Here is a 14,800-nt window from a genome sequence, read left to right on the forward strand (position 1 = left end):
TTTCTTGTTCTAGAAATCCAGATTGTTGGACCAGATGGTCCCTGGGGCTCCTTCCTGCTCTGGCCATCTGAAGAGGAAAGAAGGGGCCAGGACATAGTGAACGGTGGGGATGTGGAGAAGTGACCCAGGAGCCTCATGTGGGACATGGTGACCTCTCTGTCTCCCGAGCAGCCAGTGTGGCCAGGCTCTCCACTGTGGTTAAACACTTCTTACTGTTATCTCATTTCACCCTCCCAACCCTAGGAGGTATTGTTATCCCCATTTCACAGACGAGGGACTGGGGCACAGAGAGGTTAGGGTACCTGCCCAACGTCACACAGCTAGTGGGTGGCAAAGCCAGTCTCCTAACCCAGGGAGTCAGGTCTGGTCCCAGGCCTGGAAGGAGGGAAGGCAGAGGGCGTGACAAAGTGCAGGCTGCCTCCTAGTCTTGCTCTGTGGGTTCTAGGTTTTGTTTTTCCTAAGTTAGCTGTTCCCTCAGGCTCAGTAGCCCACCTGAGGAGAGCTGCCTCCCTGGGGTCTCCTCCTACCCTTTTGGAGGTGAGCTCTGACCCAGCCCAGCCTCTTCTGTGGGCAGATTCATTCCGCAAACTCTGTGCCTGGCCCTGTCCTAGGTACTGATAGTGTGAAAGTCTATCTGACACAGTCCCTGGCCTAAGAGCCCATATCTCATGGAGAAGACTGACAGGTCACCTTGCTGTTAAAATACAGTGTGTGCCAGATAGTGTGAGAGAAGGCTCTGTACACAGAGGATTGTCTGAGGACAGAATGGAGTTTGGGGTATGGCTTCTCAGTGGAGGTGATGTCTGATCTAGATCTTACAAGATGAGCATGAACCTAACAAGTGGAGAAAACCATGTGGGTGAGCGTTCCAGACAGAGGGAACAGCATGTGCAAAGGCCTGGCGGAGAGCACTGCAAGTTGTTTAGTGCATCTAGAGCAGCGCTGGCCAGTAGAACTTTCTAGGATAATGGAAGTGTTCTGCATCTGTGCTGATACCGTAGCCACTGGTCACCTGGAGCTATTGAGCACTTGAAATGTGCAACCTTGTGCAACCGGTAAAACCAAGGAACTGAATTTCAATTGTATTTCTTTTAAAGTCATTTGAATTTCAATAGCCGAATGTGGCTAGTGGCTACTGTATTGAACAGTACAGGTCTGGATGAAAAGAAAAGGCTGGAGAAGAAATTTGGGGCCAGTAGTGAAGGGCCTTGAATGCCACACTCAGGCTTCTTGCCCTTCTTCCCAGACAATGTAGAAATCCTGCAGAGCGGCCCGGGGAGGAGAGGCAGGGACGCATCTGTCCTGTCAAACGATTACCCCAGCTGCTCTGTGGGGCAGGGAGGAGCCTGGGGCCACAGTCCAGAAAATAAGTGATGAAAACTGAACCGGGGTGGTGGGTATAGAGAGGAGAGAACAAATTCCAGGGCAAGCTTGATGAATGATTGGATTGGGGGCGTGGGCCATGTCAAGGGTGACCCCCAGATTTCTGGCTTGGGTGGCAGCGGGGGTGGGGGGTGCTCTTCACTGCGATGGGGAACGTGGAGGAGGGACAGTCTTGGGGTCCTGTACCACTATTCCAGCATCCACTGTGATGTGAGTGTCTATGTCCCTGTCTCCCCCCAGCCCATCTGCACACCTCCTGAGGCATCATGGGTTGGGACTCGTACCCCATCCCTCTCCCTGTCGCTGACACAGCAGCATGTGGGGCCCAAGGAGGCCTCATTCAGCACATGTTTGCGGAATGGACGAATGAGTGTTCCATTACTCCTGGGATCCCGTTGTTCCCTGGCCCTGAAAGCAGGGAGGAATTTGACCGTGTCCCTGGGGTGCCCTGAGTGATATGAGGAACATGGCCTCCAGGGCAGTTTTCTCAGCGAATCTGAAGAGCTGCCTGGGTGGCTGGGTCTATGAGGACCACCAAGGGGAAGGGTTGTAGCATTTGGTTCATCTCCTCAAAATCTGTGTCTCGAGCAGACTATGTCCCAAGCTGGATAGACCCCAGGCAGTCAGAGAGGAGTAGTCATTCTGTATGTACTCTTAGGTGAACATGATCCATCTGTTCCAGTGGCTCTGATGCACATGAATCTATTAGGAATGACTTCCAGCTGTTAGTAATAGAGAGCTGCCCAGAGTAGCTGAAATTAGATAGGGGTGTATTTCTCTCCCACGTAAAACAGGTCTATAGGACAGGACCCCAGGCAGCGGTGTGCCAGAGCCAGCTTGTCCCAGTTCCTGAGAACTAGTTGTGCAAATCTCTTCCCAGCTCTGCATCCGGTGACCTCACATGGAGAGCTTCAAATTGGCTTTGGGGGGAGCCTTTACCCCAAGGAAATTGACCAACACTATAAATTGGGGCTGTTTTTCTTTTTTTCAGAGGGCAAGCTTCCTAGCATATCACCGAGTGCAGTGATGGTGTGGCTACCCCATCAGGGACCCAGGCTGCATCTTCCTTCTATTTCTCTGGTTTCAGCCTGTCATATCCATCTTTCTGGCTGCCTTACAGCCTGAGATGGCTACCAGAGTTCCAGTCATTATGTCTGTGTAAGCTCTCTACTCCCACAAAACCAGCTATTCCAATTTTTCTATCTAACTCGTATTTTCAAGGCTGGCTCCTCTTCATCCTTCAGCTGTCATCTCAGGTGTGACCTCCACAGAGAAGCCTTCCCTGACATGCTACCTAAATTTGCCACCCATCCCATTCGGCTTTATTTTCTCTAGAGCATAGACCATAATGGGTAGCTCTCTGATCCTTTTCTTATTTTCCTTGTTATTATCTATCTTCCCCACTAGACTGGAAGATCCCTATTAGTAGGGACTGCATCTGTCTGGTTCTCTGCTGTGTTCCGAGTGCCTCAACAGTGCCTGGTACATCATAATTGCTCAATAAATACTTGTTGAGTGAATAAGGGATAGTAAGCACAGATCATTTTGTTTTCTACATGCTTCCCTTAGTGTGTCATCATGACCATTTTCTCATGTTGCTATTTAGTTTGTAAAATTAGTTGGACTAGATGTTTTCTGAGGGCCCTCCCTGCTCTGACAAGATAAGTGGGCAGGAGGTGAGTGTGATCAGGGAAGTCACCTCCCTGGCATCACTCACAGCCCAGGCTGACTAGGGGGCCTGGGTCCTGCTCAGAGGCTGTTTCCATGGAAATTCACTCCCAAAGCAAACTTCCTTGAGCCCCATCTCAGTGCCAGGCCATTGATGGGTATGGGGGATATAGAGAGAAAACGGTAGGGAGGGCCTGCCCTGCATGGGGATGGATAACAGACAGCCAGAAGAACAACGAGCTGTGATACAATGGGCTAAAAGTCCAGAAGTACTGGGGGCCACCAGCCTCCATACCCCATTCATTCATTTGGCAAATACTTATTGAGGCCCTACTGTGTGCTGGACACTATTCTAAGCATTGGGGATGGAACAGTGGACAAGCCAGACAAGATTCTTGCCCTCATAAAACTCACATGCCAGTGGAGGAGATGAACAGTAAACACAATGTCAAATAAATAAGCAAGATCATGGACAGCAGGAGGTGCTATGAAGACCACTACACAGGAGGATGGAAGGGATGCTGCTGTGCATGGGCTGGTCAACCAAGACCTCTCCGAGGAGGCAGCATCTGAGTTGATACGTTAATGCTACAAAGGAATCACAGGGAGAAAATCTGAGAGTGAAGTGCACCAGGCAGAGGAAGCAGCCAGTGCAAAGTCATAAGGCTGAAACAAGCCCAGCGTGAGGCACAGGAAGAAGACCGCTTTGGCTGGATGGGAGTGATAGGGGAAGGATGGTGGAGACAGAGATGGGACTAGGGACAGGGGACTGAGGCACTTGCTTCAGGTGCAAAATTGAAGCAGGCGCCCAAAAACTCAGTAATCAAGATAATCTCTAATGCAATTTTTAAAAATCAAAATTAATGCCAAAACCCCCATGATGAACAAAATATCAAATTTTTAAATAAAGACAAGATGACTAGCAGTATCATCCTGAGCCGTATAGGAACCAGATGCAAAGGAAAAACGAGTAATACCGATCCTGTCCTTATTTAAAAATTTGACCTGTTGTCTATCATGGATTTTCGTTGTTGTTCATCATGGGTGTCATCACTATAGAAAGCATGTCACCTGGTGTCACGATCATGGTTTCCAGAACCAGACTTCCTGAGTTCCATTTCTGGCACTACCCCTGCATGCTTAGCTGTATGCCTCGGGGCCAGTTTCTTGACCTCTCTGTACCAGTTTCTCCATCGGAAAAGGGGGCCGATAACAGTGCCTACCTCAGGGTTATTGAGAGGATTAAATGACAAGCCAAGGTCTAAGAACAGTGCCTAGCCCACCGGAAGTGCTCAGAGGATGTTGGCAGTCAGTCGTAGCCCTGGACAGCAGTACAGCCTTGGTTCCTGCCAGAGGATTCTAAGCAAGGAGTCTTGGCCAGCAAATCAGGGTGGGTCAGAAAGTATGTGGAGGTAGATTGGAAACAGGGAGACCAGAAGCCCCTAGGATGGCCAGAGAGGAGGCTGTTGCAAAACTCCAGATGGAAGACGGGAACAGACTCTGGAGATACGTAGGAGACAGACTCTGCGGAACGTGGTGGTTGTTAAACTGTGAAAGGAGGCGGGTGCTGGGGCAGGAGACGGACGGGGCCAGGATAGCTTCCAGTGCCCGCAGTGGACGGGCCTGGGCTCTGCATCACCACGGAATACCCGGGCCGCATCTGGCCCACGCCCCCATCCCGATCTTGTCTGTGTTCCAGAGGGAGCTGAAGGAGCAGCTTCAGGCCCTTCAGGACAGTGAGCGGGAGCACACGGAGGCGCTGCAGCTGCTCAAGAGACAGCTGGCGGAGACCAAGGTGAGCCCGGCCTGGACGTGGGGGCGGGGCTGGCTGTGGTGGGGGCGGGGCTTCGTGGGGCAGGGCCAGTTGGGAAGTTGAGGGGGCGTGGCTTTGGGCCTGCTGTGGGGGCGGGGCTTCGAGGGTCACTCCAGGTGTTAGGCCGGGGCATGGGGGTGGGGCGGAGGCTGGGGCTTCCCTGAAGGTAAATGGGGCGGGGACCCACTCCAAGATGACTGAGGGCAAGTGGGATCCTTTCTCCCTTCCTGCTTTGGGTGAAAGTTGAGGTGGGACCAGGGACCCTTTGGAAAACCCTGGTGTCCTGCGGGGCTGGGAGAATGTACCTAGTCTCTTTTTTTTTTTTTCTCCCGTTGCTAAACACACCCATTGCCCAAGGAGCCAATCCTGAGAATGTTCCTTCGAAGCCCTCCTGATGATTTGTGGCTCAGCCCTGGTATCAGCTCCCCTCTTCAACTGTGACTGTGGAGATATAGACTCTGAAAAGTAGCGTCAAGCCCTGCAGGCTCTGGCCACAGCAGTTTGAAAAGAAAAGCCTTTTTTCTTGACCTGAGAGGAAGGCCCTGGGTTCTGATCCAGCCACTACCGTGCTGTGTGACTTTGGGTAAACTGCATACTTATCTGGGCCCCTAGTCTTCCCATCTGTGCTGTAGGGACTCTGTCAGGCTCCTTCCAGCCGTGATGTTCTGGATCCTAGCACACTTCCAAGGGGCTCCCTCCAAGTCCCCCACAGATACCTCTAACTGGGCAAGGCTTGCTCTGATTTCTGCTGTCCTTCTGGAACCAAGCACTGGGGACCCAGGCTTGGCTGCTAAGCTCTTGGGTGATTTCAGTGTGGCTCCACTCCATTTGCAGGGGTGCCACTGCCAGCAGCAGCTGGAGCAGAGCCTTAGGAATGCTCTGGGCCTCCAGAGTTCCCCCTGGGGCCTGGAGAGGCCATTGGAGATCCAGACCTGTGCCCCAGCTTGGCCACCAACCCACTGTGGGGTCTTAGGGAGGCCATGACGAACATTTCTTCAGAGAACACTCTGAGTGCCTCTGGGCAGGACCCTCAGTGGGCGTCAGATGGGAAGCAGTCACAGGACTCTGGCCTCTTTGCTTCTCACTGCCTCGTTTTCCCCACCTGCCTGGTGATCCCACACCTCTCAGGTGAAGAGAAGCAAATGGAAGCCTCTGTCTGGATGAGAGGGGAATATTATGGTCTGTTTCTTCTCCCCAGCGTTCTGTTCTTCTCTCCACTCCCCACCCGGATTGTTTTTCTCCACTGACCTTTTCCTCCCCTGCCTTCCTGTCCATCTGTCTACCTCTGGGGTGTCCTCTGGGGCCACCTTCCCCTCCAGTTCCCCCAGCCCTGCTTCCTGTCTGGACTGGGATGTTTATACAAGAAATGCCTATGGATGCTTTGGAGGTCATATTTCACCTGGTGCCTGACTCGGCTTTCCTGTGGCGCCTGCCCCTCCAATGGCCCGGCCTCAGGGCCCGTCTGATCTCCCTCCCCCAGCCCAATGTTTTCCTTGGTCGGCCCTGACCGAGTGACGCATTCTTGGCAGGGTGTTGTTCTGAAATGGCCCCAGCTCTTCCAAGCCCCAGTGTGTTCCCAGGGATGTGGTGGGTCAGGGTGGGAGCTGCTCTCCCAGTCGTGACTGAAGGGATTGGGAGTGGGGCGGGGCTGGCTCTGCCCTAGAAAAAACTAGAGTAAATGGGACATACCGGTTTAGCTGAACCTTTCTCTGTGCTGGGAACTGTGTTCCCCATTCATTGTCTCGTCGAACCGCACAGAACGTCACCTCCATGACTGCAGGATTCCCCAGAACCTACTCAGTGTCTAGCACACAGTAAATAGTTGTGGAACAAATGAGTGGGGGAAAAAGATACACCTTTTGAGGTAGGAATAGTTGTTGTCTCCATTTTATTGGCAAGGAAACTGAGGCCCAGAGAGGTTGACGGACAGGCCTAAGGCCCCACAGCTAATAAGTAGCTAATTGAGACCTTACTGTCCAGTTCTGTCTGAGCCTAGTGCATATTCCAGCCTCATGCTGGAATGTCCTCAGCGAGATCTCTGGCTTTGTGGGCTGCAAGCCGGGTAGGCCTGGAGAACCCATCAGGGACATATTTCGGGCTCCTGGGGTGGCTGATGTTCCACTTCTGAGCTGCCCTCTCCCAGCCTCTTTCTCTCCTCTTGTCCTGGGGACACTGGGCCCCTACCTGAGAGAGAAGATGGAGTCTGCACCCACCTCTACAGAGCAATCTTGGGCAAGACCCCTCCCTCCTTTACCTCTCAATCAGGTCCTGACCATCAGCCTTGTGCCAGGCTCTGGGATGCAGGGCTAAGGAAGATGTCATTCCTACCAGGAGGGGTTCATCCACTAACTGGGAAGCCACATAAAATGTGGGGCAGTATATTCAGAATATTTGCAAAATGGGAACATTTAACTATTTAACTGCCTGGAAAAGTTAAGGAAGGTATCACAGAGAAGGTGGCTTTTGATCTGGGTCTTGCAGGATGAGTAGGAGTTTGTCAGTTGAATAAAGCGTTTGTTGGGGGAGGGGTCCACTCTAGGCAGGTGGAATTACGATGCAGCAGCACTAGAGAGGTAAGCTGGGATCAGATTAAGGACTTTGAATCCTAGGCTAAGAAATTTAGCACTGTACTAGTCATCAAGGAGCCAAGAAGGGTTCCTAAAGACGAGATGGGCTGTGACCCAGTTTGCACGTTAGAAGGATCACTCTGGCAGCAAGTTTGTTGGCAAAGATGTGGAGTTGACACGTGGAACCAGTGAGTTGGTGGGACCCAGTGGCATGCGTGGAGGAGGCAGGTGGAGAGATGAACGTGGTGCTCAGGAGACATGTAAGACCTTCGAAATGGACTTGGAAGCCATCCTTAAAGCAGCGGGAGTTGCGGGGTGTGAATAAAAGGAGCCAGCCTGGATGAGTCCTCAGGAACAGGGGCGGCAGGGAGGGAGCAGCCACAGAGGTGGGAGGCAAACCAGAATTTTCTATTAGTAAAGGGTGGCCCTTGGGCCAAACGCTGTTGCATATTGACCGAAGAGGAGACGGAAGGGGTGGCCGTGAGATCTGGGGCTCTTTGGAGGGCAGTGGCGGACGGTGCAGGGAGGGCAGGCCCCAGCTTCCCCACCGTGACCTGCTGCTGCCAGAGCCTTGGCCCTCCCTGGGTGAGGGGGCTCCGGGAGGCCACAGGCAGCCTGGCCCTTCATCCCCAGCCTCTCCGCCACCCCCTTTGTCTGCCCTGCGTGCTGGGTGGGCATGCGCAGGGAGGCTGGCCCACTGCCAGCAGCTCTTCCTGCCGCGGGCAGCCAGCAGCCACGACGACTGGGAGGGAACAGGCCCTAATTGAGCCTTTGTGGAGCCTCCCACAGAGCCCTGGGCACTGAACACAGCAGGGTCTCTGACTCCGTGAACTCCCAGCCAGAATCCCACAAAGTCAAATTGCGGAGGCAGGCCCCACACGCTGCTGCTGCAGCCGAGCCGCACTTGTGTACCCTGTGTCATCCTGCCTTGTGCTGTCCCCTCGGCCCGCTGCCCACACCCCCCAGCTGACATCCTGCCCGTCCTTCGGGCCCCGGCTCAGAAGTCGTCTCTCCACGAAGACTTCTAGGATGTGCCAGTTCCAGTGTTTTAATAACCAGGCTCTGGGTCTGCACCTCAAACGATACCATGCACTTTGTGAACGTTCCCTCACTTACCATAGCCCTGCAATGTCGTTGTATACCCTTTTCCCAGATAAGAAAACTAAGGTTCAGAGATATCAGGCAACTAAGGTTGCCACAGCTGGAGACCCAGAGCCATTGGGCACCAAAGCTGTGCCCTTTACCACTCAACACCTCCTGGGCCTGGCAGTGCCCTTGGGGGCAGAGAGAACCACGAAAGTCCATGCTTGTCTCCTGTGACGATGGCTTTAACCCCCCCAGCTCTTGTTCCCTGGCCAGAGAGTCTCGGGGTGGCAGGCCAGGGCGAGTGACCGCCAAGCTCTGCCCAGCACGTTGCCATTTATAAAGCTCTTTAACATCTGTGATCTCGTCACCTTTGCTTGGGCCCCATGAGTGATTTTTTTAAAAATAAAAATTTAAGTGAATTCCCTGGCAGTCCAGTGGTTAGGACTCGGTGCTTTCACCGCCGTGGGCCCAAGTTCAATCCCTGGTTGGGGAACTAAGATCCCACAAGCCATGTGGCGCAGCCCAATAAATAAATAAATAAAATTTTCACTGTCTCCCAGACTGAACTCAGCATCCTCTCCCTGCCCCCCACGTCTCCTGCCAGCTTCCCCAGCCCTCCCACCCGCAAGCCAGAAATCTGGACATCGTCCTTACACCGGTCTCTCCTGTACCCCTACAGCCAGCCAGTTGGTCACCAGGGTCAAAGAGGCTCTCCTACAAATGTCTTTCAAGCCGTGTCCATCTGCTGCCCCCCTAGTTCAAGCCTCATTGTCTCACCTGGACCATTTCATTAGTTTCCTAATGGAGAACAATTATCTGCTGTCCCTGCTATGCCAGGTCTCTCCTGCCACCATGCTTCTGCATGTGCCATCCCCTCACCGGCATGCCTTTCCCACCCTTTCCTCTGTGCGTGCCAAGACGCTCGGTTTCCTCCACTCACCCAGGGATCACCCCATCCACTCTCCCCGACTGACCCCTCATGACTGTCTCCACAGTCTTCCACCAAAAGCCTGCGCACCACCATTGGGGAGGTCTTTGAGCGGCTGCACCGGCTGCTGCGGGAACGGCAGAAGGCCATGCTGGAGGAGCTAGAGGCAGACACGGCCCGCACACTGACTGACATTGAGCAGAAAGTTCAGCGCTACAGCCAGCAGCTGCGCAAGGTGCAGGAGGGGGCCCAGATCCTGCAGGAGCGGCTGGCTGAAACTGACCGGCACACCTTCCTGGCCGGGGTGGCCTCGCTGTCTGAGCGGTACGTAGCCGCCTGCTGTGGGTCTTCTCCAGGGGGTATCCCCTCCCTGGCCCTTGTGGGATGCTGGGATTGGAGGCAGATGGGGTGGTTAGCAGAGAATTCATTCATTCAAATCTCCATCAAATACACAGGACATCTGCTATGTGCCAGAGCCTAGGGTAAAAGCTTTATGTATTCATATTATTTTATATATAATATTTATAATCATATAGGATATTATTTGTTTTATGTGCTTTATATTATATTACAAATACGTGTTTTATATTATCTATTATATTATTTATAATAACATTGATATTATATATAATAAATAATAATATGTAAATTATTATAATCCTAATAGCCCCTTGGTGGTAGTTACCACTGCCATCCCCATTTCACACATGTAGAAACTGAGACACAAAGAAGCTACAGCAATTGGCCAAGGCCCTTCGTCTAGGATGTGGGGGAGCCAGGATTCAAGCCCAGGTCTCTCTAGTTCCATAGCTGCCTTTAATAATAATAACACTTAATTATCGGTTCGTTAATGACCAATACTGATAGCTAACATCATGTATTCAGTGTTGACCTTGAGCCAAGTACCGTGCTAAGCATTTTACATACATTATGCCGTGTAATCCTCACAAGCCTAGGAAACAGGTGTTATCATAGTACCCATTTTAAAGATGAGGAAACTGAGGGCAATAGCTAGAGAATTAGGAAGTGGCGCAAGCAGGCACTTGAGTCGGCGTTTGGGTCCAGCAGACTTCCCACACATGACCTTGCCCTATGCCAGCTGGCCTGAGGTGCTGGGACAGGAATCCAGCCCCCAATGTGGCCTGCTCTCTTGCTCTCCTTCCAGGCTCAAAGGGAAAATCCATGAGACCAATCTGACCTACGAAGACTTCCCAACCTCCAAGTACACAGGTCCCCTGCAGTACACCATCTGGAAGTCCCTGTTCCAGGACATCCACCCAGGTAAGGCCCTTCCTGCCACTCTCCAGTAGGGCTCAGGAAGAGGCAAGGATTATCATGGGTTGGAGCTAGATGGGGCCCAGCCCAGCCCACCCCTTGCTCTACACATGACATGGGGGCAGGGCAGAGGGATAAGAAGAGTGCCTTGCTGAGCACCAACTATGTTCCAGGGCCTGTGCTGGGCACCAGCACAAGAGGAGGTAGGTTCTACTAGTGTACCCATTCTCTAGATGAAGAGACTGAGGCCCTGGATGGTTCACCATTCACTCTATGAGTACAGGATATATCAAGCACCTACCTCACACCAGGCACTATTCTAGGTACTAGAGATATAGCAGTGAGCAAAACAGGCAAAAATCCCTACCCTCGTGCATCTTACTTACATCCTAGGGTGTGAGAGAGAAAGAAAACAAAATTAAATAAGTAAAATACATAGTTTTTTAGATAATGATAAAAGATAAGGAAAGGGGCTAAGGGATGTTGAGGTAGGATTGAACGTTTAGTAGGGGATCCAGTTAGAAGACCTCCCTGAGAAGGAAGCAGTAAAGACCTGAAGGAGGAAAGAGAAGAATGAGCCATGTAGGTATCTGAGGAAAGAGTGTTCCTGGCAGTGGGAATAGGAAGTGCAAAGGCCCTGAGGCAGGAGCAAGCCTGGCATGTTCAAGGGACAGTAAGGAGACTCGCGTGGCTGGAGTGGAATGAGTGAGAGGGAGGGTGGAGGTGAGGAGGTCAGGTCAGTAGCAGTAGCCAGACCATGAGAGCCTGGAGGCCCATATGAAAACTTTAAATTTTATGCTGAGTGAGATGGGAGCCATTGGAAGGTTTGGGGCAGTGAAGTGACATAAGCCAGCTTAAGTTTTTAAAGTATCCCTCTGGGTGCTGGGTTGAGAATAGACTGCAGGGGGTAAAGGGTGGAGGTTAGGAGACTACTGCAACAATGCAAGTGACAGATGATGGTGGCCTGGAGCAGAGTGGTGGCAGTGGAGGTGGTGAGAAGTGATCAGATTTAGGATCTATTTTGAACAGAGAGCCAACAGGATTTGCTAACGGATTGGATCTCAGGTGTGAGACAAAAATGACAGGGAAGACTACAACGATTTTGGCTGTAGTTGTAGATGAAGTTGTAATCACGTGAGGTTCGCGATGCCAGTTAGAAGTCTCAGTCCAGATGTGGAGAAGGTAGTGGGAATGACACGTCTGCAGTACGGGACGAGGGTCAGGGCTGGCATTGTCTACATGTGGACGGTATTGAATGAGCCGAGATGAGGTCACCTAGGAAGTGGGGGTAGAGAGAAAAGAGAGAGGGCCACTCTAACACATGGAGCCCTAGGCCACTCCTAGAAGTCAAGGACAGGAGGGGGACCCAGCCAAGGAGACCGAGAAGGAACAGCCAGAGAATAGGAGGAAGACATGCGTCTGTCCTGGAAGCCAAGTGGAGAAAGTGTTTCGAGGAGGAGAGAGTGGATAGTGGTGGCAATGCTGTGACCCCAAGTGTGGGAGGATCAGAACTGACTGTTCTCCGGGTCCTGGTGACCTTGACAAGAGCTGCTTTGGTGGAGCAATAGAGGCAAAAGCCTGACTGGAGACCGTCCAAGAGAAAATGAGAGAGGAAGTGGAGACAGTGCTTTCAATGAGTTTTATTTAAGGGAAAGAGAGAGAATGTGGCAGTGGCTATTTGTTTAAGATAGAAGAAATGGCAGCATATATGGGAGGGGTGGGGGGCATGGAAAAGATCCAGTAGCAGAAGGCAGAATTGAGGGTGAAGGAGGGAGAGTTGCCGGGGTGACCCCCAGGAGTGGGATCTGCCTCTGCCTTTGCTGGGAGCCAGGAGAAAGTAGAATAAATGGGCCCCGAAGCAGAGGGGGCAGTGGTGGGGGCTCCTGGGAATTCTCTTCACCTCTCCCAGTAAGGCAGGAAGCAAGGTCGTCCGCTGAGATGAGGATGGGCTAGAGGAGGTCATGGGAAATATGCCGAGAGAGGAGAAAGTCTGAAATGGGTTTCTAGTAGAGTTAGTAGACCCTGGGACTGGAAGGTCAACGCCTTCCCGAGATCACACAACCCACAAGGGCATCAGAGTGGAACCTATTGGCAGCAGGGAACCTTCTGTGTTCCTGAGTCAGGCGCAATGTCCTTTAGAGGTGAGACAAGGATATAGAGGAGACTTCTCCCTAAGAGGTAGACACTGTTATTATCATTTTTTAGATGAGGAAACTGAGGCACAGAGCTGTTAGGAACTTGTCATGGTCACAACCTGTAAATGGTACAGCCAGGATTTAAACCCAGACACGTCAGACCCCAGCGCCTGTGCCCTTACCTACTAAACTAACCAGGCATTCTCTGGCCTCATACTGCCAACCCAGGAAGACTGCTGGGGAGACTGAGGCTCAGAGAGGCTCACTGATTTCCCAAGGTCACACAGCAATCAGTGCTCTTTCCACCTATCTGGATTCATTCTTTCGATCTACAAACACTGAAAGTCCTTCGAGGCACTTTCAGGATCAGGGGAGACAGATGGGACAACAGACCCTGATAGTCCAGTGGGACCAGGGCCATGATGAGGGACTTACATGGGGTCATGGGAGCCCAGAGGGACAACAGGAGGCTCTGGATGGGGTGAGGGAGGAGCCAGGGGAACACTGAGTAGATGATGTTTGAACTGAGCTCTGAAAACTGAGGGCTTTCCCACTCAGGAAAGGGTGGGGCCTGGAGGTGCCTCGGACAATCCCCGGCATTGGGAACTGTGTAGGCAAAGGTGGTGGGAAGGGCAGGGGCATGAATGATCCCAGGATGTTCACGACTGGCCTTCAAGTACAGATGGAAAAGGACTGAGGACAATCACTGAGGGTGTGAATGCTAAACAGGGATGGGGCTCCCCTCCAGGTGACTGAAGACCTCATTGGATGGATGGATGCATCATGACCAATTGCACAAAAGTGAAGGGACATCTCCTAGAACCCTTAAAGCTGGATCTGTGCCCTCATTGACAAAGGGGGCAGTAGTTGGGGGAAGGGCCCACTTTCTAGACGACTGGGTGGGGCTCTTGGCTCTCCTCCTGGGGTTGTGGGTCTCTGTGTGCTCCCAGCCTTGGAGAGACCTGCACACTGGGACCCAGCAGGGTGAGGGCCACACATGGGTGAAGCAGCATAACTGAAGGAGGCAAGAAACCCCTCCAAGGGTCCTTTCCCCTCCCCTGACCCAGGGAAGCCCCTCAGGCAGATGCTCTCAGGAGCTCTATTTATCTCAGCTGCCACAGCTCAGAGAGGCAACCCAGGCACCTCAGCCTGACAGTCAAGGCCCTATGAGATCTGGGCCCCGCCATTCTCTCATTCTCCCCTCTGTAGCACACTCAGCCACGCTGAACCATCTTCAGGTTTCACATGAGCCATATTCCCTCTCCTCCACATTTTTGCACATGCTATTCCCTTTGCCAAGAACGCTCGACACAAACCTTAATCTTTGATGACTAACTGCTACTCTCCTTCACATCTTAGTTTATAAACACCTCCTCTGGGAAGCCTTCCTGGATCTCTCCAGGTAGCCCTGGGCTTTCCTGGTCTCACTGTTTTGTTAATGTCTGCATGGCTGTCTCTCTTACTAGACCGTGAGCTCTGAGGGGTCAGGGGCTGAGTCTGATTCATCACTATGGATCCCCAGCAGCCAGCACAGTAAATGTTTGTGGATGAATGAATAAAGAAATGAATGAGTCCTGCTCTCAGTTCTGTTACTATTAGGTTGGCCAAGAAGTTCGTTCAGGTTTTTCCGTTACATATGGAAAAATCCGAATGAACTTTTTGGCCAACCCAATAGAATAGGGCCTGGCATTAAGTATGTGCTCCATAATTATTTGTTGAATGAAGGAACTTGCTGCACATCCTTGGACAAGTCACTTCCTCCCTCTGAACCTCAGTTTCCTCCTCTGTATTATAAGGGTGCTAGTGTTCCCTTCTTTTTTTTTTTTGCGGTACACGGGCCTGTCACTGTTGTGGCCTCTCCAGTTGCGGAGCACAGGCTCCGGACGCGCAGGCTCAGCGGCCATGGCTCACGGGCCCAGCCGCTCCGCGGCATGCGGGATCTTCC

General features: G+C 52.2%; 1 protein-coding gene across 3 annotated transcripts in view; it reads left to right on the top strand.

The window, feature by feature from the left end:
* Positions 1–14,800, top strand: part of TRIM62 (tripartite motif containing 62) — a 36,541-nt gene that overhangs the window by 10,445 nt on the left and 11,296 nt on the right. For all 3 annotated transcript variants that reach the window (XM_028486015.2, XM_024125721.3, XM_028486014.2), the window contains 3 exons: positions 4,751–4,846; positions 9,513–9,769; positions 10,611–10,726. In XM_028486015.2, coding sequence (XP_028341816.1) covers positions 4,751–4,846; positions 9,513–9,769; positions 10,611–10,726 — 469 coding nt within the window. The remainder of the gene's footprint in view (positions 1–4,750; positions 4,847–9,512; positions 9,770–10,610; positions 10,727–14,800) is intronic.

Source organism: Physeter macrocephalus, unplaced genomic scaffold (assembly GCF_002837175.3).
Source record: "Physeter macrocephalus isolate SW-GA unplaced genomic scaffold, ASM283717v5 random_589, whole genome shotgun sequence".
Taxonomy (NCBI): Eukaryota; Metazoa; Chordata; class Mammalia; order Artiodactyla; family Physeteridae; genus Physeter; species Physeter macrocephalus.